This window comes from Rhinoraja longicauda, chromosome 1 (genome assembly GCF_053455715.1).
Source record: "Rhinoraja longicauda isolate Sanriku21f chromosome 1, sRhiLon1.1, whole genome shotgun sequence".
Classification (NCBI taxonomy): Eukaryota; Metazoa; Chordata; class Chondrichthyes; order Rajiformes; family Arhynchobatidae; genus Rhinoraja; species Rhinoraja longicauda.
The window spans coordinates 105689130-105713241 of NC_135953.1; the positions used below are offsets into that span (position 1 = coordinate 105689130).

Here is a 24112-nt window from a genome sequence, read left to right on the forward strand (position 1 = left end):
GTTTCAGCGTTGTACGAGTCGACTGCCTTAGTCATTCTTCATTTCTGTTACATCGACGACGACATCGTTATCCGCTACATCGACGACTGCATTGGTGCTACCTCTTGCACCCATGCAGAACTCATTGACTTCATACACTTCACCTCCAATTTCCATCCTGCCCTTAAATATACCTGGACTATCTCTGACATCTCCCTCCCGTTTCTGGACTTCACCATCTCCATCACAGGAGACAGACTATTGACGGACATTTACTATAAACCCACTGACTCGCACAGCTATCTGAACTACACTTCTTCCCACCCGGTCCCCTGCAAAAAGTCTATCCCCTACTCCCAATTCCTCCGTCTACGCCGCATCTGCGCCCGGGATGAGGTGTTTCACACTAGGGCTTCCGAGATGTCCTCGTTCTTCAGAAAACGGGGCTTCCCCTCCTCCATTATAGATGAGGCTCTCACTAGGGTCTCTTCTACATCCCGCAGCTCCGCTCTTGCTCCCCCTCCCCCCACTCGCAACAAGGACAGAATCCCCCTCGTTCTCACCTTCAACCCCACCAGCCAGCGGATCCAACATATCATCCACCAACATTTCCGTCACCTACAACGGGACCCCACCACTGGCCATATCTTCCCATCCCCTCCCCTCTCTGCTTTCCGCAGAGACCGTTCCCTCCGTAACTCCCTGGTCCACTCGTCCCTTCCTACCCAAACCACCCCAACCCCAGGCACTTTCCCCTGCAACCGCACGAGATGCAACACCTGTCCCTTTACCTCCCCCCTCAACTCCATCCAAGGACCCAAACAGTCTTTCCAGGTGAGACAAAGGTTCACCTGCACCTCCTCCAACCTCATCTATTGCATCCGTTGCTCTAGATGTCAACTTATTTACATGGGCGAAACCAAGCGCAGGCTCGGCGATCGCTTCGCTGAACACCTGCGCTCGGTCCGCATTAACAAAACTGATCTCCCGGTGGCCGAGCACTTTAACTCCCCCTCCCATTCCCAGTCTGACCTTTCTGTCATGGGCCTCCTCCAGTGCCATAGTGAGGCCCACCGGAAATTGTAGGAACAGCACCTCATATTTCGCCTGGGCAGTTTGCAGCCCGGTGGTATGAACGTCGATTTCTCCAACTTTAGATAGCTCCTCTGTCCCTCCCTTCCCCTCCTCCTTCCCAGATCTCCCTCTATCTTTCTGCCTCCACCTATATCCTTCCTTTGTCTCGCCCCCCTGACATCAGTCTGAAGAAGGGTCTCGACCTGAAACGTCACCCATTCCTTCTCTCCCGAGATGCTGCCTGACCTGCTGAGTTACTCCAGCATTTTGTGAATAAATCGATTTGTACCAGCATCTGCAGTTATTTTCTTATACTTCATTTCTGTTACTTCTGCCTACTCCACTTCACTTTAAGAACTCTTTATTCTGCAAACTTTGGCCTTTTGGTGACCATTCCTGTTTCAGTGGGTGTGGCTTTCACCATAGAGATCTCATTATCTCGAATTCATTCTCTATAACTCCCCACAAGTCCCTCTATTCCTTTAAGATTCCTGTAATAAAGCGAGCCTTTGAACAAATTTAACATTCTTCTTAAGATTTTGGTATTTTGACTGAGCATTCATTTCTGCTTGATTATACCTCTGCAACTTGCTTTGAGGCATTTTGGTCCATCAAACACACTATTTAAGCAGTCATGTTTTAAAGGGAAAAAAATGTATTTGAGAACTTCTAAAAGCGCAAAATGAAAATTAACTTATGGGCTAATAATGCATAAAACCAGTAGTAAATTTTAAATGAACAAGTGAAAAAAAACTTCCATCGGGTTTTTATTTCTAACAGATAAACTGTATAATAATGGCACTGCAGCTTTGATAGTATATCTGCATTTATGGCAACTAAAAAAAACAAAGTAACATCTTAAATTAATTCAGATATCTAACCCGCCATCCCTATTCTGTCCCCATGTGAGTAAAACTGAGTTAGTTTCAATGGCATTCACTTGAATCATATTTTTGTCAATATGCATTCAAGTTCAACAAGGGAGATTTAGGTTTACTTCTAGTGTAGCATCAAATAATATATACACATACAAAGTTATGGTTTTATACATTTACATAAATAAGTGCGATGTGTAGACATTAACAGAAAATTACTGATCACATATTTTTTGCCCTGCACACTAAGGAATATCATCCAGCCTTCAGTTATCACTACATTCCTGAAGAGTCTTCACTTCCCATAGGCGTAGATTCTTGTTGAATCACACCATGCTTGGCTCTCAAGCGTCTTGCAAAGTACCTCCAGTATTCCTGCCGTATTATATCTTGTTTCATGGCCAGTTGCTCACACAGCTAAATGAAAGTGAAAAACAATTGATTAGAAACAAAATTATATCCATTAGTTTCCTCCAATTTTTGGAATTTCAAAATACCCAACCTGCCCTAATTCTTTTCAATAACTTTCACATCACTTTTAACCCCCCAAAAAATGTCAAAGTACTTGCCAAGAGGAACCAAACATTGAACCAAAAGGAGAATGACAATGTAGATTATAAACTAATCTGGCTGGCTAATGTCACCCTTCTTTAACTGGTTTATATATGACTCCTGTTTCAAAGCGATTGCCTTCTTAAAGTGATTTGACAGGATTATGAGGCCCATTTAGCGTAAGTCGTGAGTGTTGACCTCGCCAGCACTGACTGCCCTACGAATAAATAACTGCACAAATTCAATAAATGATATTTTCATCTATTGATCTGAGCTACAATTAGCTGCGGGAAACATCATAGAAAAGAGGATAACTTAAGAACAGCACATTGCTCCCAAACATCTTCCTCCTTTTGCCCTTCTCCCCACCTGAGAAAACAGATGAGCAAGGGAGATATTCAGCCAGGGCCCAGCATAAGCATGACATGCCCCTATCATCACAAGACAAGAGGTGGGGGAAATCTGATTGAAAGGAGGCTAAATGGTAAAATTATAAAGGGTCACAAAAGCAATAGAGAAAATGTACACTCAAAACCCTCCATTAAACTAAATTAAAGATCTGATGAAGGGTCTCGACCTGAAACGTCACCCATTCCTTCTCTTGAGATGTTGCCTGTCCCGCTGAGTTACTCCAGCTTTTTGTGTCTATCTTACGTGTCTAACACGTAAATCAAATAATATTTTTGCTGGAAATCTTTGCAGTTAGAATGACCATCACACAGAATCAACTCCTAAGTAGACCAAGGAACAATATATCCTGGATTCATTTTACAGGTGGAAGCTACGATGGAAGAGTCTTGTGAAAGGACAAAATGAAATGGACTGAAATTTATAGCATGTGAATTTAACTTGTAATCAGAGATTGTCTAGTAATAAATTAGTTTCTGTCCCACACTGACACTAAACATGACAACATCTGTGATCAACAAACTGACCTCCAGTGCTTTGTTTAAAGTTCCTTCCTTCTCTTCACAGTTGTTCTCCAAGAAGTCTTCATACATGTCAATTAGGAAAGCAATCAAGTAGGGGGAACTAGGTTTCTCCATCAACTGTAAAATCTGCTGCAAAAGGTTGGGATATTTGGAGAGACTCTGATCCTGTAGAATTCTTGAAGGGGAGAGTTATGAGATATTTGTTTTTAATTCAATCCCACGTCACTGTAAAATTAAACTGCATTCATGGGATACCTCAAAATGTTCTTCATTACCTAAACAACATATCAACTCGCCATATGGTTATAGAAAGAAACAGAAAATTAACAGCAGATTCAAACCAGAAACAACTTCCAATTCTAGCGAGGTAAATTCAAAACTAAAGTAGAGAAAAATAATTGCAGTGAGCAAGTCAAACAAGATGCAGAAGCCGATGGTACTAATCAATCCACATAAGTTAAATTCATTTCTCTCAAAAGATAACATTTTGGGGTATATAAATATATCAATGCATGATAATGCCGAGGCTTATCTAACAGCAGAATACAAGAACTTCAGCATCCTTTCCCAGACCAATAACCCAGCATAAGAGATGGTTATATTGAATTCCATTACAAAGGTGATATCATTTTAATGCTCAACATCTACTCCCAGTCCAAGCACTCTCCTCAAAGTTTCCATTGAAATAAAATAGGAGAAAGAAATGCTTCAAGCTTTTTTCCTTGGACAGAAATATAACTCTGTCACTGACTCGTTGGAATTCCTCGTCTATGACCAAACAAAATGAAGCAGGATCCAAGGCAGCAATGGAATCCTGGTCTCTTTAGGAAGAGTACTAAATAGGATCCTACTAAATAGACGGAAGGATTCCACTTCCTTCATGGACGCTGTTCCATTTTGATTGGTCATAGGCCAGGGATTCCAACTAGTCAGTGACAATGTTACATTTTCTTCCAAGGAGGCTTGAAGCATTTCATTCCATCAGAAGTTCAAATAGAATGCAAATAAGTAGAGCGCACCACACACGACCTGCCTGTGCAAGCACCACTTGTCCAATTATAACACGTGTTTGCAGATTTCACATAAAACTCTTCAACTACATCAGAACCCACAGAACCGGTGGGTCATCCTCAACCCAAAGTGACTACCTAAGAGGAAGGAGGGTGATGTGTGATAAGTGTGACAGCCTGTGATTCCCAAAGCTCCTTATTACTGGAGTTATTACTATCACTTCATATCTTGGTCTGTTGTGGATCAATAACTCCATTATCACATTTTTTTCTGTTAGTTGGTCTTTCTTTATCTAAATATTCCTGCTTTTATTCAACATTACTTTCAAGGCCACTTCTATCCTAATCAAATGTAAAAGTTAAAAATTACTCAAAACAGATACCTCTGGACTTGTGCCTGGTTTAAATTTTGATTTAATAAGATGCGTGATTCTGTAAAACAGGAAATTATTCATTACCCTTTCAAGTAATTCCATGCACTTTCATTATGAGGAGCCCTTTTGATCATCTTCAGAGTATATCTGTAAAGTAATACATAATGTTGTTAGTGATGGCTTTATTTGTATAGTAGTACATTATGTTAGAGATCAGGTAGGTGAGCGATCAGGGCTTCATTTACATGTAGGAGTTCAATGGCCTATTACTGTGTAATAAAAATCATGCGTGCAACTAATAACATTGATAGAACCATTGGCAAAAATAGACTTTTAATATAAATAATGCAGCTTATTAGCTGAAAAATACAACGGTTCTTTTTAAAATGGATTGTTCATTGGAGCCTTTTAACACAAACAAAAGGGAGTTGTCAATCATTATTCCATGGCTGATTTTCTAGGATGTGTATTATTGCGTGGCAGCTTAGAGGAGTAGCTTCCTTGATAAGTAGTTTAAATATATTTTAGTTATGCTCACATCTTTTAGCATTCATTATTAGTCATGAACAATTAATGCATGTGTCTTTCCCCTCTAGTGATAGGTGTAATTCACAATATCTCCAGTATTTACAAGAGCTTATTTATATTAATAAGGAATTAAATCTGACTGGAACGATTACAAGGCACTTTAAGTGTCCAAATAATTTATCTTTTTTTCTACACTGAAAGAGCAAGTCATAAATAATGCAGATACAACTAAATATATGTCACAATCTCATCTAGCGACAGGGAATTATTCTGCCCACAGGTTAGCACACTAAACTTCCATAGCTGCCTAAGAGAGGTGCAAGGGATGTGACAAGCTCTGGCAGCGGCAGCGTCTTCGCCCACCCCGAATCGCGGGGCTTGGGTCGGCCGGCCGCGGACCTTTCACCGTCCGGCGTGGCCTGAAATAGGCCGCGGGATTTTTCTCTGCCCGGCAGGGGCTTCAATGTTGGGAGCCCCGACTGCCCCGACATGCAGCGGCAGCGTCTTCGCCCGCCCCGGATCGCGGGGCTTGGGTCGGCCCGCTGCGAACCTTTCACCGTCCGGCGCGGCCTGGAACGTGGCGACTTCAACAGCCTGACCGCGGGAGAAGACGGCAGGGGAAGAGAAATGACATTCTGACTTCCATCGCAGTGAGGACGTGACTGGAGGAGACTCACTGTGATGGATGTTTCTTTTTTTGTTTTGTTTTGCGTTGTGTTGGTTGTGATTGTGTGTGAAATTGTTTATTTTTATTGCTCTATTGCTGGACTGTGGGTGACCTTTCATTTCACTGCACATCTTGTATGTGTTTGTGACAAATAAACTTGACTTGACTTAAACATGAGATCTCCAGAGCACCCAGAGGAAACCCAAGCAATCACAGGGAGAACGTGCAAACTCTACACAGACTGCACCCATGTCAGGATTCAACCTGGGACTCTAGCACTGTGAGGCAGTAGCTCAACAAGCTACACTAAGGTCCTTTATGGATGTTGGGTGTTTGCCAAGTTTAAATTGATTGCCACTGTAGTGGATTATGTCCATCACTAGAGAGGAAAAAAATTGGCTTAAGAGATCATGGCTGGTCAAGATCACTCTTCAAAAATAATTAATCAACTACTTAGTTGTTTAGGGTGTAACAATGACTAAATAAACTCTAGTTACTTCCACATTTTTAGCTAAGCACCTCCCAAACTGCATGGAGAAACTTCATCGAATTAACTTTAAATGGGGATAACTGAAATAAGTGGAGGAAGACTAACTCGACTTCACAACCAAGCACTGCCATGTCATCAAAGCCAGTGGTGTTTGAGATGACAAAGTATCTCTGGTTCCACGCTGAGTTGTTTCGCACATCGTCGTCCAGCAGTTGATCCACATACTCCAGTTCATTGTCCCAAAGGTTGAACTCCTGTCAAGCACACAAAGTTACAAAAATCACCACTCTTGAGAGCATGAACACCAACCTACATACCAAGCAATGTAAAATAAATGAATAGATCTCAACTTTGCTGCCAGCAACCACAGCTTTATGCCTAGCTGTCTCTCCGACGCTGAAGTGCTGAGGCCAGCAATTGCGGGCACCATCTCAGCAGCATGTTTTAGAATCATGAATATAAGAACACAGCAGCTGTCATGGCTCACACCGAGGATATTGGTACAGAATCATACGCACCAACGATTGTTCTTCTTGTGTAACATTATAACTTTATAGCCAAGTATTGCACTCTGATACCAAGCACGATATGGATGTTCTGACTTCTATCTTTCCTCCAAAAACCTTAAAAATAAAAAATAAATCACATCTCATGATCTAGGTACCTCTGGTAAGGCCTGCAATAACTGCTTGTCTCTAACTGCCCTTGAACCAATTTGTTGGGACATTTCAGAAGTCACAGGAGCCAAACACACTGATGGGTGTGTAAATTTCCCCAGTGTGAGACAAATAAAGGAATATATATATCACATAGAGGCCAGAAAGAATAAGGTTGGAAGATTTCCTCTGCTGAACGCACTGGTGAAATAGACAAGATTTAATGAACATACGATAGTTTTGTAATCATGATTACTAACAACTTAAAAAAAAATTCTAGGGTATTATGCCTTTAAATTTCTTGTCTTCCATGGTGAGATTTCAAATAGGGTCTCTGGATTGTTCACTATTTCTTGCATTTGCCATTCTTTGATGTCAAATTTCCAGCATCCACAATATTTGCTTTTTACCTTAATCACCCACTGTCTGTGTTGCCAGGCGTGGTAGTTTTTTGCATCTTGTTCAAGGATCCCAGAAATAAATCCTAGTTCCTGTGAGGATTCTTTTAGCCATTCCACAATTTTCTGCCTGTGATACCTAGGAACCAAAGGATGCAAAAACTTATTTTTAATTTCTCAGTAAAATCATCTGGTTTTATAAAACTGTAAGCAACTATGACTTTATATACCAAACTTGATAATTCTTTGGTTGGTCCTCAATAATTTCAGAAATATAAGCCAATTCTTCATTGAGGTCCTTTTTCAAAGACTGTAACACCACTCTGCGGAAATGCCTGAGAGCAAGAAGAAAAAAAAATCAAATCACAGGTCTGATGGAAAATAAAATGCATTAAATGGTGCAGGCATTTTACCTCCTCACGTCTATTCAACTATTCCATTGGAACATGACTTGTCTGCACTTCAATTCTGTTTATCAGTGTTTGATCCATATCTCTGATGCATTTTACCTACAAAATCTTTCAAATCTCAAATATAATTTTATATATCTCTACCAGGTTAGCCCTCAGTCTTTTACACTCACTCAAACAAAAACAAGCCTAGCCTATCCAATTTTCCCAATAATTAAAGTACTCCAATCCAAATATAATCCTGGTGAATTTCTAATTCACTTTCTCTAGTGCAATCACATCCATGATTGGATATATGGATGTTTTTTCCTGGAGCAGAGGAGATTAAGGGATGACCTGACAGAGGTATATAAAATTATGAGTTGTAAATAGAGTAGAATATATTTCCAATTAGGGATTGTCAACACCCATGGGATTAAGATGAAAAGTAGGAGTTTTAGAGAGGCTTGGAAGGGGAATGTTTCCAGATGTGATTGGAATCTGGTATGCGCTGCCAAAGGAAGTGGTGAAGCTGGATACTCCACAGCATTTAAGAAAAATCTAGACGTGCTTTTGGACTGCCAAACATAGTGCCACATAGATGGCTTTGGACTTGGAAGGTAAAAGGGATTAGTAAATATTGTTACATGAGTCGACGAGGACTAAGTGAATGAAGAGCCCGAAGAGCTCCATGACCAGTACTATTGAATGGAATTCATAACAGGCACACCACAAACTGCCCTCTACCATTTTTCCACAATTCAAAGGTTGTATTGACAACATTGCTTTCTTCTGCTAATCTCCAGTCAAGATGACAAAAACACCAATTTTATGGGAATTTTATCTTTTCTAATAAATCATCATTAGAAAGGAAATTTCAGTACAATGATAGAGGACCCTAAAGACTGCAACAGTTTAAGATGGCAGCATACCATCACCTTCTTAAGAAAACAAAGACAACTAAATGAAACACTTGGAATGTTAGCATCCCAAGAGCAAAACAAAAGATTAGCAATGACAAAACATAAATGGAAAGATTATCAGCTGGGTTTAGAGCAGAAGCAGGTATTGAGGTAATATCAATATAGATCAAGAACAAAGTACTCTGACAAACACAATGTAGCAGCCTTAACAATCCAGAGAAATGCTATCTGAACAAAAAGCATTCAGAGGCAATTATAAGGCAAAATAACATTTTTCACATGCATATTACAGCATCACCACTGCTACATTCCCAAATTTCTAGTAACAGGGACAATAAAGTGCTTTTATCTTAAAAGACGATTAATTTTATAATCAAAAAGTACTCAACATACTCTCCTATATCTTAATAAATCTAATTGGCGAATAAATGAACTCAAACGCTAAAATGAAGAGATCGATGTTCATTTCTTAACTATGTTACTTTAACAAAACAAATCAACCTATCATAAAAGCAGCTCATCAGTTAAGTAATGATTTAAAAACCACAAATAAAAGACACAACATGCCAGAGTAACTAGGTGGGTCAGGCAGCATCTTTGGAGAACATGAATAGGTGACGTTTCAGGTCAGGACCCTTCTTCCTTGTTTCTACAATATCAAAATCATAACGGCTCACATTCGACTGGTTAAGATCACTAGAATTTTTTCTGTTATTTTTCCACAAAGAGCAAGATTTAACTGCTTGAATTGCCTTACCAGACTGTGTAATTTGCAGCATTGAGCTCTATTGCATCCGTTGTCAGACTGAGCGCCCGTTCACTCCTTTCATCAAGCTGTAGTACAGCCCTGAAGTAATCATATACATCTTTAACTGGAAGGGGAAAAAAGCAGTTCAGAAAGTTGGAATTCAAAGCTAACATGCAACCTAATTACCAATAACTGAATTTACCCAGAATTAGAAAAAAAACATTGTACGCATTTTCAAAAGCAAATTTTAAGCAAAAATTCTGAGCATTTCACTCAGTTATTTTTTGGTTTCTATATTATTTGTAATGGCAACTTTCCAACTTTTCCAGTGACCTCTCTTCCACTTGCCATTACTACACAGTAAGTAGTAGTGATCTGACGCAGACCTAATAGAACAGATCTTCCAGTCATTATTTCCAGTTTAATTGGTTGTTTATTGAAGTGGTTGGACAAACAAGGAGATGAACATACCAGGCTTTACTTATTCCGCATACAAGTTGTAGCTGGTTGTTCTGTCCCAGGTCTCAGGTCTGTCCAGTCGTTGGTCTGCAATGCAACGGTTATTTGGCATGCTGGCATTTTCTTGTTTGAAAGGTAAGTCTAGAAAATAGTGTTCATCTGTCATTTTTGCTGAGCGATTCACAATATCCAAGAATTTTACATCTTCTTTGGACATTTCCTCTGTTTCCTTGCTGGTTCTTTCACTGAAGTCGTGACTGTATTGTTTGACCAGTAGCTCCTCTAGGTTTGCAATGGATATTCGATTGACGGCAGCAACAGGGCAGCCATTTACATCCCTGCTGTCGTTGTCTCTTCTCAGGGGACCATAGATGACCCACCCCAGTAGGGTCCTCACATCTTATGGTCCATCCCCTTGGCTGTTGACCAGCTCCCAAGGTTCCAATACCTTTGAAACATTTATCCCGATGAGTAGGTCTATGCCAGAGTCTATTTCAGCATTCTTGATATCCTTCAAGTAAGGCCATTGTATCAGGTCTTCTGGTCTGGGAATGTTTCGCTGGGAAACAGGCATGGTCTTATGTGTGAACGCATCAGATAGTTGAATAAAATCGTCTTTGGCCAGCCTAGATATTTCCAAACCTGAGATATGATGACTGATCACAGACTTCACACTTGGTTCATGGTACGCAAGAGAATATTGGTCTTTTGCCCTGTAATGTTCAGCCTCCTCATCAAGCTTTCTGTGCAAACGGTAGATGAACTTCCATGATCCAAAAAATGCGTGTTTGCAACACTGTCCCCCCCCTTGTGGCTCTTTACATGTACTGGTACAATGGAGAAGATGCAGGTTTCATCACTGACCCCAATATGCCCACACATATGGCTGCCTCCAGCTGGGATCGACCTTGAAGACTCCGGTCGCAGGGCCTGGACTTACCATCTCGGAGGCTTCGGCCGTGGGCCCTGCAGACCGCAACATCTGGAGCTCGCAGGTCCCTGGCTGGCGACCGGCTTTTGGGAGCTCCAGCCGTAGCAGCTTCAACCGTCCCGAAGTGCGAGGTATGATCGACCCGCCCGCAGGCCCTTCATCGCCCTGCGTGGCCCGGCCGCAGCACTTTCCATCGCCCGGTGGGGGCTCAGGACTTTCATCGGCCTGCTCGGCTCGGCCCTGGGACTTTCCATCGCCCGGTGGGGGCTCAGGACTTTCATCGGCCTGCTCGGCTCGGCCCTGGGACTTTCCATCGCCCGGTGGGGGCTCAGGACTTTCATCGGCCTGCTCGGCTCGGCCCTGGGACTTTCCATCGCCCAGTGGGGGCTTCAAAAAGTTGGGAGCCTCGATCACCTCGTGGCACCATGGGAGAAGAATGAGGAGGAGATAAGACTTTGCCTTCCATCACAGTGAGGGTATGCCTAGAGCAATCACTGTGATGGCTGTTTGTGTAAAAATTGTATCTGTGTGTCCTGTGCTTTTTGTTGTCTACTGCCGGACCCTGACGTGAGAGGACGCTGGCGTTGTTTATTCGCCGCTTTTCCGTTAGGATAGTTTGTCTGTTTGTTTTTATGTTGATTGTTTTTGTAAAGCGCTTTGAGCACCCGATAAGGCGCTATATAAAATAAATGAATTATTATTATTATTATTATATGAGGCGAGAGAACAACATTACTGATAATTGGTTTCTCATTCTGTTCTGTATGTTCTGGTTTCTTTTCCTTGGTCTTTTGTTCAAGGTGAAGTATTTCAGAATGATTTTGGATGCACACATCACAAATCAAACGATTCTTGCAGTCTTTGCACGTGTCCTATTTTTAAACATCAAAAACATTCTCCCTTCTCCTTTAAGAAGTCTATCCTTTCCCTGTGCCCCTTCTTCCTGATCTGTGGACACTGCCCCAATGTGTGACCACTTTTATTACAGAACAAACAAGAACCTTGAGAATTGGTGGTAGATACATTTCTTTTCATTCCACCTGTTGTCAGATTTTCTTGCACCTGTGCCTCTACTGGTGTTACAGCTATTGCAAAACTGTTTCCTCTTAGTCTTGACCTCTCTCTTGCCTTAGCAAAAGTAGAGCTTTTGACAGTTGCAACTGGCTTAGCATCCTGAATGTTTCCAAAAAGTGGACCTGATAATATCTTCACTTGTCTCCCCATGAAGTCTACCAGGTCAGAAAATCTAGCTCGATGTCCACGCTACTCCTGTAGCTGAAATGCCCTATCCCTCCACTTGTCTCTGAGCTTGTAAGGCAGTTTTAGAAGGATAGTCTTCATATTGGAAGCAACAATCATTTCCTCCATATAGGTGAGACGTTCCATTGCATTGTAACAACCTCTAAGGAACAGTGAGAACACCTGCAATGCTTTCACATCTTCTGATCTGATCACTGACCAGGCAAATGCCTTGACCATATATGCAGTGGCAATCTTATGTTCATTACCAAAATGCTCTTTAAGCAGATATTTTGCTCTTTGATAGCCCTGGGCTGGAGGCAAGTGTTGGCAGCTGTGGACTAAGTCTGGATGCCCTCTTGTGTATTGCTCTAGAAAATGCAAGCAGTCACTGTCACCATTAGTCTTTCTTTCCACTCCTCTCTCAAATGCCGTGATGAAAACTTCATACTGCAAAGGATCACCGTCATAAACAGGAATGTCTCTTGGTGGTAAAGTAGAAGAGTGATTTTGTTGAGCCAGAAGAGCAGCAATGTCATTTTGCCTCTGAATTTGGTTACAGATATCAACTTGGTTTCCATCATTCAGTACAGGGGGTGGGTAGTGTGAACATGCACCTGCACATCCTTTTGCATATGAGTCTGTACATCTTGCCTTTGAAGAGAGTATTGAGTTAGATGGGTCATATCATGAGCTCCAACAGATGGTCCATGAGTTGTTTGTTTTGGTCGAACAACCTGTTACTGGGAGGAAGATTCCGTTCCCATCAACACATTCTGTCTTCAGGTTAGATTGTACTTCATTTACATTTTCCTTTGATTTCATGAGTTCTTTCAGCATTTCCATTAACTTGATAGCTTGCTTACATCTCGAGTTTCTTGTCTTCTGACACTTTTCAATTAAGAATTCCAAGCCTTTGGCAGTGTATTTAATAACCCTTCTCTTTTCAGAATCCTTTCCAACATCGCCATCTTGTGACTGAGCATCAGATCTGACCACAGACTTACTTGTACATTATCCCTTTAAGACTTGTTGACATGAAAGCCGTACCCGACGTGAAAGCCGTACCCGACGGCACAAATATTTCAAAGAACTGATATTGTTGCGATTCTCAAGGCCACTTCTCAATTCTCCATAACAGTAGCCGCTTTCCAATACAGCCTAGCATATATAGCTTTTCCAATAAAGCTTAATGCTGTACGTACCCACCTTCCCTGCGCGTTGGCTTTCCGGGTTTCCAATCACCATTCATCAGATTGGCGCAGGTGCCAACCTTGCCCAGTTGATTGGGAATAGCGCCATCAGGCATGAAATAAAATAATCCCTGTTCCGTTCAGTTGATTCACAAGCTCCAGTCTCACTCATAGAGCAAGTTCTCACTTAAGGTGTGATGGCAACTTTCCAACTTTTCCTGTGACTTCTTTTCCACTTGCCACTACTACACAGAAAGTAGGAGTGATTTTTCGCAGACCTAATAGAACAGATCTTCCAGTCGTTATTTCCAGTTTAATTGGTTGTTTATTGAAGTAGTTGTACAAACAAGGAGATGAACATACCAGGCTTTCCTTATTCTGCATACAAGTTGCAGCTGGCTGCTCTCTCCCAGGTCTTGTTCCAGATCTCAGGTCTGTCCAGTCGTTGGTCTGGTGAGAACTGTTTGCTCTCCCTCCCTGTGTCTGCCACTCCCTGTCCCTTATGCCTATATATAGATATGCACCCTGTGCATCTAATGACCGCCCTCAAGTATCCAAAATAATACGGCAAGATATATCTAGACAAAATAATTTTATATGTCAACAGCAGCTAGTCTAAGCATAAATGGCTCCTACATTATTCATTCTTTCACAATCTCAGTCACTGGCAAGACCAGTGTCATGCCTGCCTGCCTGAAGGTTGCGATGTGTTTCCTTCTTGAACTACCCAAGTCCTCTTGATGAAATTATTTCAAGTATTCCCATAGTGCTGATAGATATGGCTTTCTAGAATTTGCAATGTTAAAATAAATAATAATCTGTTTCCAAAACAGAATGGTGTGCGACTTGGAGGAGAATTTGCAAGGGGTGATTATTCTCATGCACTTGCTGTTCATTGACCTTGGTGATAGAGGCTGATTTGGGACCTGCTATCAGAGCAACCTGGGTGATTAACTGCTCTGTATTTTGTAAACAGTGCACACTGCAGCCACCATGAGACAAAAGTGAAGGAAATTAACATTTAGGTAGTAGACCGATGGATGCAATTTTTAATTAATGATTAGAACGTTGTGTGATTTTATCAAACTTTCTAAAAGTTTAAAATCCAATCTTTAGAAAAAGTCCATAACGAACTGTAAAGGCAGCAATAACGATCTTACAATAATGTTCTTAAATGTGGGAAAGAAACTCCCCATGTCCTTTAGAAAATGGGAAAAACATAAATGATAAACCCAAGGGTAAAGATAAGATGGATGACCAAAAGCTTGTTCAAAGAGATGCTCTTTAAGGAGAGTCTTAATTAAATGAAGAAAGCTGTAAAGATATAGGGAAGTAATTCTAGAATGCAAAACTGATGAATGCACAATCAAATTGGGGTCCGTGTGGGTGGCATTAGTCGGCATCGAGCTGGTGGGCCGAAGGGCCTGTTGACATGCTGTACACCTCTGTGGCTCTATAACTGAGTGAAACATTTGGGTGTGGGATATATGGAAGGATAATACTACAAAGGGATTTATGTACAAGAACTTTAATTTAATGTATTTATGGACTGGAAAAGGAGGACTGGAGAGATGACCAACAGAACTTAATATCAGTTAAGATATGGGCAATTATGTTTTGACAGCACAATAAAAGACCAAAACTTCCTGATGACATCAAATTCAGAATTAGTTAATCCACAGAGCTAATTTTATCCTGAATTAAATACTTACAGTTCTCAGAATAAGCTATCTGAACAACTGGATGAGGTCCATCATCCTGTGGGACAGGCTTAACATCCGCCCATTCCTTCCGGTCTCTGTAGAGAGGATGACATTTCATTAATGTAATAAATACATTAGGACGCATTCAAACCAGCAGTCTAATAGAAAGTATTTATGACTGATAATACTTGCCTTAAGGAATCACACACAAGCTTTGCAAAGAATAGCAACAAGTTTCTCATATATTGGGAATCTAACAGTCCTACACCATCCTATACATCTGATACCTGCATGGATATTTCCTGGTAGAACTCATTGGATTCTAAACATTGTACTAGTCAGGATAGATTTGGTTCCTGCACACTGAAGCAATGGAATATCCTTTTGAAACTTCACGTAGCACAAGTTCCTAAGTTGTACGGTTGTAATTACAAAAGTGGATCAACAAACACAATACTTACAATACCCTCCACAATATTTGGGTCAAAGACCCATCATTTATTTATTTGCCTTTGTACTCCACAATTTGAGGTTTGTAATAGAAAAAAATCGCATGTGGTTAAAGTGCACATTGTCAGATTTTAATAAAAGCCATTTTTACACATTTTGGTTTCTCTTTGTGCCTTTTTTTTGTTTAAAAGATAATTTGATAGATCACAGTATGTGAGGACAAAGGACCTGGTCTCGGACAGGGTGGTCTGCAGCACTGGGGTTCCGCAGGGAACAGTGCTAGCACCATTCTTGTTCATCCTGTACACTGCGGACTTCAGGCACAGCTCCGCAGACACCTATCTACAGAAGTTCTCTGACGACTTTGCCATCGTCGGCCTCATCACAGGCGACGAGGACAGGGCGTACAGAGAACTGATCAAGGAGTTTGTGGACTGGTGCCAGCGGAACTGCCTCCGGATCAATGCGGGGAAAACCAGGGAGATGGTGGTAGATTTCCACAGGCCCATCCAGGTTCCCCCGACACCGGTGAACAACCAGGGAATGGACATCAAGAGGGTGTATTCTTATAAGTACCTGGGTGTCTACCTCAACAATAAACTGGACTGGACTGAAAACACCGATGCGCTATACAGAAAGGGCCAGAGCAGACTTTATCTGTTAAGGAGACCCAGGTCCTTTGGAGTGTACGGGGCATTCCTAAGGACCTTCTACAACACGGTGGTTACATCGGCCATTTTCTATGGAGTGGTCTGCTGGAGCAGCAGCATCTCAGCGGCGGAAGGGAAGAGACTCGACAAGCTGGTCAGGAAGGACAGCTCTGTCCTGGGTTGCCCCCTCGACAGTGCAGGTGGTGCGAGAGAGGATGATGGCAAAGCTAACATCGCTGCTGGACAACGACTCCCACCCCATGCAGAACACTGTCACTGCACTGAGTAGCTCCTTCCGTGACAGACTCCTTCACCCCAAGTGCGTGAAGGAGATATAGGAGGTCCTTCCTTCCCGCTGCTGTGAGACTGCACAACCAGCGCTACTCCCAGCAGACGAGTCAACAATAACAGCTAAGAACACACAGAAAACTGATGACAATTTATGTATCTTTTATTTATAATGATCTCTGCTATCCACTTTGCTGCTGTAACACTGTAAATTTCCCCGGTATGGGACGAATAAAGGAATATATTATTATTATTATTGTTATTATTATTATAAATTGATCATCGACAACAATCAGCTATTTATTCAAACCAGCATGTTTTACAGGCAATGGAAACCCCACAAACCCATGATCATGAGGGACCCCTGCCACCCCAGTAACGGACTGTTCCAGATGCTACGGTCAGGCAAACGCCTCGCTGTCACGCTGTAAAAACGGAGAGGATGAGACGGAGTTTCTTCCCACAGGCCATCAGGACTGTCAACTTTTATAACTCCAGACTAAATTTTTGTCTACACTATAGTAACATTAACTTTATTTATATGCTGTAACTGTAATTCTTTTTTGTGCACAATCCGCAGGCATTGCCACTTTCATTTCACTGCACATCGTGTATGTGTATGTGACAAATAAACTTGACTTGACTTGAAATAGAAAACTGCTGGAGACTAATCAAACCAAGCAGGATCTGTGGAGGGAAATTGATAGATGATGTTTCGGGGTCAGGATCCTACTCCAGTCTTTTGGATTCCAGCATCTTGTCTCTTGTATCTCCAACCCGACCAAACAACAGAGCAAAGGCTATCTTGCCTAGAGCCATTGACCCATTCAAAAAGCCCTGGACGTCTATCCTCGACTGTACTCGCTGGAATTTAGAAGACTGAGGGGGGATCTTATAGAAACATATAAAATTCTTAAGGGATTTATTCACAAAATGCTGGAGTAACTCAGCAGGTCAGGCAGCATCTCGGGAGAGAAGGAATGGGTGACGTTTCGGGTCGAGACCCTTCTTCAGACTGATGTCGGGGGTGGGACAAAGGAAGGATATAAGTGAAGGCAGGAAGATAGAGGGAGATCTGGGAAGGAGGAGGGGAAGGGAGGGACAGAGGAGCTATCTGAAGTTGGAGAAGTCGACGTTCATACCACCGTGCCGCAAACTGCCCAGGCAAAATATGAGGTGCTGCTCCTCCAATTTCCGGGGGGCCTCACTATGGCACTGGAGGAGGCCCATGACAGAGAGGTCAGACTGGGAATGGGAGGGGGAGTTAAAGTGCTGGGCCACCGGGAGATCAGTTGCGTTAATGCGGACCGAGCGCAGGTGTTCAGTGAAGCGATTGCCGAGCCTGCGCTTGGTTTCGCCGATATAAATAAGTTGACATCTAGAGCAGCGGATGCAATAGATGAGGTTGGAGGAGGTGCAGGTGAACCTCTGTCTCACCTGGAAAGACTGTTTGGGTCCTTTGATGGAGTTGAGGGGGGAGGTAAAGGGACAGGTGTTGCATCTCGTGCGGTTGCAAGGGAAAGTGCCCGGGGTTAGGGTGGTTTGGGTAGGAAGAGACGAGTGGACCAGGGAGTTGCGGAGGGAACGGTCTCTGCGGAACGCAGAGAGGGGAGGGGGTGGGAAGATATGGCCAGTGGTGGGGTTCCGTTGTAGGTGACGGAAATGTTGGTGGATGATATGTTGGATCCGCTGGCTGGTGGGGTGGAAGGTGAGAACGAGGGGGATCCTGTCATTGTTGCGAGTGGGGGGAGGGGGAGCAAGAGCGGAGATGCGGGATGTAGAAGAGACCCTAGTGAGAGCCTCATCTATAATGGAGGAGAGGATGCCCCGTTTTCTGAAGAACGAGGACATCTCGGAAGCCCTAGTCTGAAACACCTCATCCCTGGCGCAGATGCGGCGTAGACGGAGGAAGTGGGAGTAGGGGATAGACTTTTTGCAGGGGACCGGGTGGGAAGAAGTGTAGTCCAGATAGCTGTGCGAGTCGGTGGGCTTGTAGTAAATGTCCGTCACTAGTTTTTCTCCTGTGATGGAGATGGTGAGGTCCAGAAACGGGAGGGAGATGTCAGAGATAGTCCAGGTATATTTAAGGGCAGGATGGAAATTGGAGGTGAAGTGTATGAAGTCAGTGAGTTCTGCATGGGTGCAAGAGGTAGCACCAATGCAGTCGTCGATGTAGCGGAGGTAGAGTTCGGGGATGGGGCCAGTGTACGTCTGGAACAGGGATTGTTCGACGTACCCGACAAAGAGGCAGGCGTAGCTAGGGCCCATGCGAGTGCCCATAGCTACGCCTCTGGTTTGGAGGAAGTGGGAGGAGTCAAAGGAGAAGTTGTTGAGGGTAAGAACCAGCTCTGCTAGGCGGAGGAGAGTGTTGGTCGATGGGGATTGGCTGGTTCTACGGTCGAGGAAGAAACGGAGGGACTCGAGACCATCCTTGTGGGGGATGGAAGTGTAGAGTGACTGGACATCCATGGTGAAAATGAGGGAGTGGGGGCCTGGGAACCGGAAGTTATCCAGGAGATGGAGAGCGTGTGAGGTGTCTTGGACGTAGGTGGGGAGGGATTTAACCAGGGGGGATAGGATGGAGTCGAGGTAGGTAGAGATAAGTTCGGTGGGGCATGAGCAGGCAGAGACAATGGGTCTGCCGGGACAGTTGTGTTTGTGGATTTTGGGTAGGAGGTAGAATCGGGCCGTGCGGGGCTGGGGAACTATGAGATTGGAGGCACTGAGGGGTAGATCGCCGGAGTTGATGAGGTCGGTGATGGTGCTGCTGATGAAGGTCTGGTGTTTATCGGTGGGGTCATGGTCCAGGGATAGGTAGGAAGAGGTGTCTGATAGTTGTCGTCTGGCCTCGGTGCGGTAGAGGTCAGCACGCCAGACTACCACAGCCCCTCCCTTGTCAGCGGGTTTAATTATTAAGTCCGGGTTGTTGCGGAGTGAGTGGAGGGCTGCACGTTCAGGAGGGGAGAGGTTGGAGTTAGTCAGGGGAGTGGAAAATTTGAGGCGGCTGATGTCTCGCCGGCAGTTTGTGATAAAAAGTTCTAGTGAGGGTAGTAGGCCATACTGGGGGGTAAAAGTGGAGGGGGTCCATTGGAGACGGGAGAAGGGGTCATCATATCATCCACCAACATTTCCGTCACCTACAACAGGACCCCACCACTGGCCATATCTTCCCATCCCCTCCCCTCTCTGCGTTCCGCAGAGACCGTTCCCTCCGCAACTCTCTGTTCCACTCGTCCCTTCCTACCCAAACCACCCTAACCCCGGGCACTTTCCCTTGCAACCGCACGAGATGCAACACCTGTCCCTTTACCTCCCCCCTCAACTCCATCAAAGGACCCAAACAGTCTTTCCAGGTGAGACAGAGGTTCACCTGCACCTCCTCCAACCTCATCTATTGCATCCGCTGCTCTAGATGTCAACTTATTTACATGGGCGAAACCAAGCGCAGGCTCGGCGATCGCTTCGCTGAACACCTGCGCTCGGTCCGCATTGACGCAACTGATCTCCCGGTGGCCCAGCACTTTAACTCCCCCTCCAATTCCCAGTCTGACCTCTCTGTCATGGGCCTCCTCCAGTGCCATAGTGAGGCCCCCCGGAAATTGGAGGAGCAGCACCTCATATTTCGCCTGGGCAGTTTGCGGACCGGTGGTATGAACGTCGACTTCTCCAACTTCAGATAGCTCCTCTGTCCCTCCCTTCCCCTCCTCCTTCCCAGATCTCCCTCTATCTTCCTGTCTCCACCTATATCCTTCCTTTGTCCCACCCCTGACATCAGTCTGAAGAAGGGTCTCGACCTGAAACGTCACCCATTCCTTCTCTCCCGAGATGCTGCCTGACCTGCTGAGTTACTCCAGCATTTTGTGAATAAATCGATTTGTACCAGCATCTGCAGTTATTTTCTTATAAAATTCTTAAGGGGTTGGAGAGGCTAGATGCGGGAAGATTGTTCCCGATGTTGGGGGAGTCCAGAACCAGGGGTCACAGCTTAAGGATAAGGGGGAAGTCTTTTAGGACCGAGATGAGAAAACATTTCTTCACACAGAGAGTGGTGAGTCTGTGGAATTCTCTGTCACAGAAGGTAGTTGAGGCCAGTTCATTGGCTATATTTAAGAGGGAGTTAGATGTGGCCCTTTTTGCTAAAGGGATCAGGGGGTATGGAGAGAAGGCAGGTACGGGATACTGAGTTGGATGGTCAGCCATGATCATATTGAATGGCGGTGCGGGCTCGAAGGGCCGAATGGCCTACTCCTGCACCTATTTTCTATGTTTCTATGTTCCTACAAATTACATTTGGCAGAGTTACTCTCATAACTTATAGACCCCAAACTATTGCACATCGAGCGTTAAAGTGAATATGGGCCAAATATACAAACACTTCCTACGATGGAGGCACTAGAGAGGGCCACAGAGAGTGGCTAAAGGCTGGGGACGGTTTAAGGTCCAACTCCATGTCGTACGTAGCGGCAACCGGGCAACATCCGAGCCGGACTCCGTCTCCAGCCCCCCGCCCCATGTACCGGCCCATGTACATGCCCCCGCCCCAACCCGGGCCCCAGCCCCAAGCCCCCACCGCCCGCCCACCTGTAGAAGGCTGAGCCCTCGCTTCTCCTGCCGCCTCCACTGTCCGAGTCCCCGGAGGCGCGTCGCACCCCCTCCGGCTTCGGCTCCTCCGCTTCGGGCGGCGTCTCCTCCCCGGCCGTGTCGTGGAGCAGCCGCTGGGCCAGGCCGCCCCCCGGGGCCGGGGATAATGGGGATGGTGATGATGGGGGTGCGGTCACCGTCACCGCCGTCTCTCCGCAGGCCGCGCGTTCGCTCCTCTGCCGCTCGCCCATCGCTCGCCGCCTCCCGGGGACGTCACTTCCCGCGCTCGCCGCCTCCCGGGGACGTCACTTCCCGCGCTCGCCGCGGCCGGATCCGGGCCCGGACCAGGAGTAGGACCAAAGATAGTCTTGGAGCGGGAGCGGGAGCAGGGGCAGGACCAGGACCAGGACCAGGATCAGGACCAGGATCAGGATCAGGATCAGGACCAGCACAGGGATCAGTACCAGGACAAGGACCAGGACAAGTATCAGTATCAGAACCAGGCCGAGATCACATTCTGCATCGCATCGCGCTCCGGAATCCAGCCCTCCATGGGCAATACATCCTTCCCCGCCCCAGAGAAAGCCACCATACCTGGACCTGCACCCGGAGACCCCACTTAACTGGATCTAGATCTGGACCTGGATGTGGTGTCTCTCCACAGTTGGGGTTGGAGATCTCCAAAACTGCATCTGGTCTTCGCTCTGGAGCTAGGCACAGAGTTCCCTCCACAATTGGTTGGATGGTACTTTATTGTCACATGTGAAAATCTTTGTTTGCATACAATTCAGTAAAATCGTACTATACATAAGCACAATCATAAATAAGTGCAACAATTGTGGTGTATGAGTAGTAAACTGGAACAGGGTCTTGATCTGGGGTCCCTCACAACTGGAACTGGGTCTTCACCTGGAGACCTTCACAAAGATCTGGAGATTGCAAGTAGCTGTAGGTCTATATACACACTGAACTTTTTTTTCTCATTTATTATATTGTTTACAGTGTCCTATTTTTACATATTCTGTTGTGCTGCTGCAAGCAAGAATTTCATTGTTCTATCTGGAACATATGACAATAAAACACCCTTGACTATTAAGGTTGTCGTAGTAGGAGATTTTAACTTTCCCAACATTAACTGAGACATCCTAGTGTGAAAGCTTTGGACGGGGTGGAATTTGTCAAATGTGTTCAGGAGAGTTTCCTCTGGCAAAATGTAGAGGGCTCCATACAGGAGAGGGCAATGCTTGATCTGGTCTAGGGAAATTGGGAGGGGCAGGTGGATGAAGTGTTCATGGGTGAGCCTTTTGGGACATGCAACCATTGTTCTATTAGGTGTAGGGCCGAAAAGGCCTGTTTCCGGCTGTATATATATGATATGATATGATGATATGATAGTTATGGATAAGGACAGAGTGGGCCCACAAGTTAAATTTCTAAATTGGGGCAAGGCCAACTTTGAGGGTGTGAGACAGGAACTTGCTCAGGTTGATTGGAGTAGGATTGTTTGCAGGTAAAGGAACATCAGGAAAGTGGGATATTTTTAAAAGTGTGCTGACAAGAATCTAGGGCATGCATGTTCATGTTAGAGTGAAGGATAAGGCAGGTCAGCATAATGAAGCTTGGATAACTCAGGGAAATAGAGGCTCTGGTCAAGAGTAAGAAGAAGGCATGGGCAGGTGTAAGCAGCTGGGATCAAGTGTATCCCTGGAGGAGTTTTAGGAACTAAGGAGTAAGCTAAAAAAGGAAATCAGGAGGGCAAAAAGGGGACAGGAGATAGCTCTGGCAGATAGCATTAAAGATAATCCCAAGGGATTTTCTAAGAACATAGAGGGAAAAAGAGAGAGGGAGTGGTACGCCTGAGGAGTCAAAGCTGTCAAGGCTGCGTGAGCCACAGGAGATGGGCAAGGCCTCAATGAACATTTTTACCATGGAGTAAGACATGACGACGGGGAACTTGGGGCAGTCAATGGAAGTATCTTGAGAACAGTCAGTATTACAGTTGAAGAGGTGCTGAAGGTTCTGATTTGTATGAAGGTAGATAAATCTCCTGGGCCTGATCAGATATATCCGAGGACACTGCGAAGCTAGAGAGGAAATTGCAGATGCCCTGGCTGAGATTTACAAGTCGTCTTTAAAAACAGGTGAGGTGCCGGAAGAGTGGAGGGGGGCAAATATTGTGCCTCTATTCAAGAAGAGCTGCAGGGAAAAGCCAGGGAACTACAGGCTAGTGAGCCTAACGTCTGTGGTCGGAAGGTTACAAGAGAGTATTCTAAGGGACAAGATTTGCTTGCATTTCAATGAACAGGTACTGATTAGGGATAGTCTGCATGGTTTTGTACGTGGGAGGTAGTGTCTCACGAATCTGATTGTATTTTTTTAGGATTTGACTAGAAAGATTGATGAGGGCAGAGCTGTAGAAGTACACATGGATTTTAACAAGGCATTCGACAAGCTTCTGCATGGTAGGCTGCACTGTAAGGTTAGATTGCATGGGATCCAAGAAGAGATAGGTAAATGGACAGAAAATTGGTTTGATGGAAGGAAGCAGAGGGTGATGGTGGAAGGATGATTTTCGGACTGGAGGGCTGTGGCTAGTGGTGTGCCTCAGGGTTCAGAGCTGGACTCATTGCTGTTCTTCATCTATATCAATGGCATGATTATCAAGTGTGCAGATGACACAAAAGTGGCTGGTAATGTAGATAGTGAAGATTATAATCAAAAATTGCAGCAGAATCATGATCGCGTGGGCAGGTGGACTGAGGAATGGCTGATGGAATTTAATACAGAGAAATGTGAGGTGTTACAGTTTGGGAAGTCTAACATGGGCAGGACCAACACAGTGAATGGAAGGGCTCTGGAGAGTTGTAGTGCAGACGGATCGAGGAGTGCAGGTGCATAATTCCTTGGAGGTGGTGTCACAGGTAGATAGGGTGATCAAAAATGCTTTTGGCACTTTGGCCTTCATCAGTCAGAGTATGGAGTGTAGAAATTGGGAGGTGATTTTGCAGTTATACAAGACATTG

At 44.5% G+C, this 24112-nt stretch overlaps 1 protein-coding gene across 1 annotated transcript; it reads right to left on the reverse strand.

Moving 5' to 3' along the window:
- Positions 1 to 1802: 1802 nt before the first annotated feature.
- On the reverse strand, positions 1803 to 21391 carry LOC144595984 (protein farnesyltransferase/geranylgeranyltransferase type-1 subunit alpha-like). Its single transcript, XM_078404002.1, is given in 10 exon segments — positions 1803 to 2219; positions 2221 to 2345; positions 3416 to 3587; positions 4881 to 4943; positions 6587 to 6735; positions 7548 to 7674; positions 7766 to 7870; positions 9605 to 9719; positions 15130 to 15215; positions 21090 to 21391. Coding segments are annotated over 10 exon segments (1218 nt in total). The 5' UTR covers positions 21341 to 21391; the 3' UTR covers positions 1803 to 2194.
- Between the last annotated feature and the right edge of the window lie 2721 nt (positions 21392 to 24112).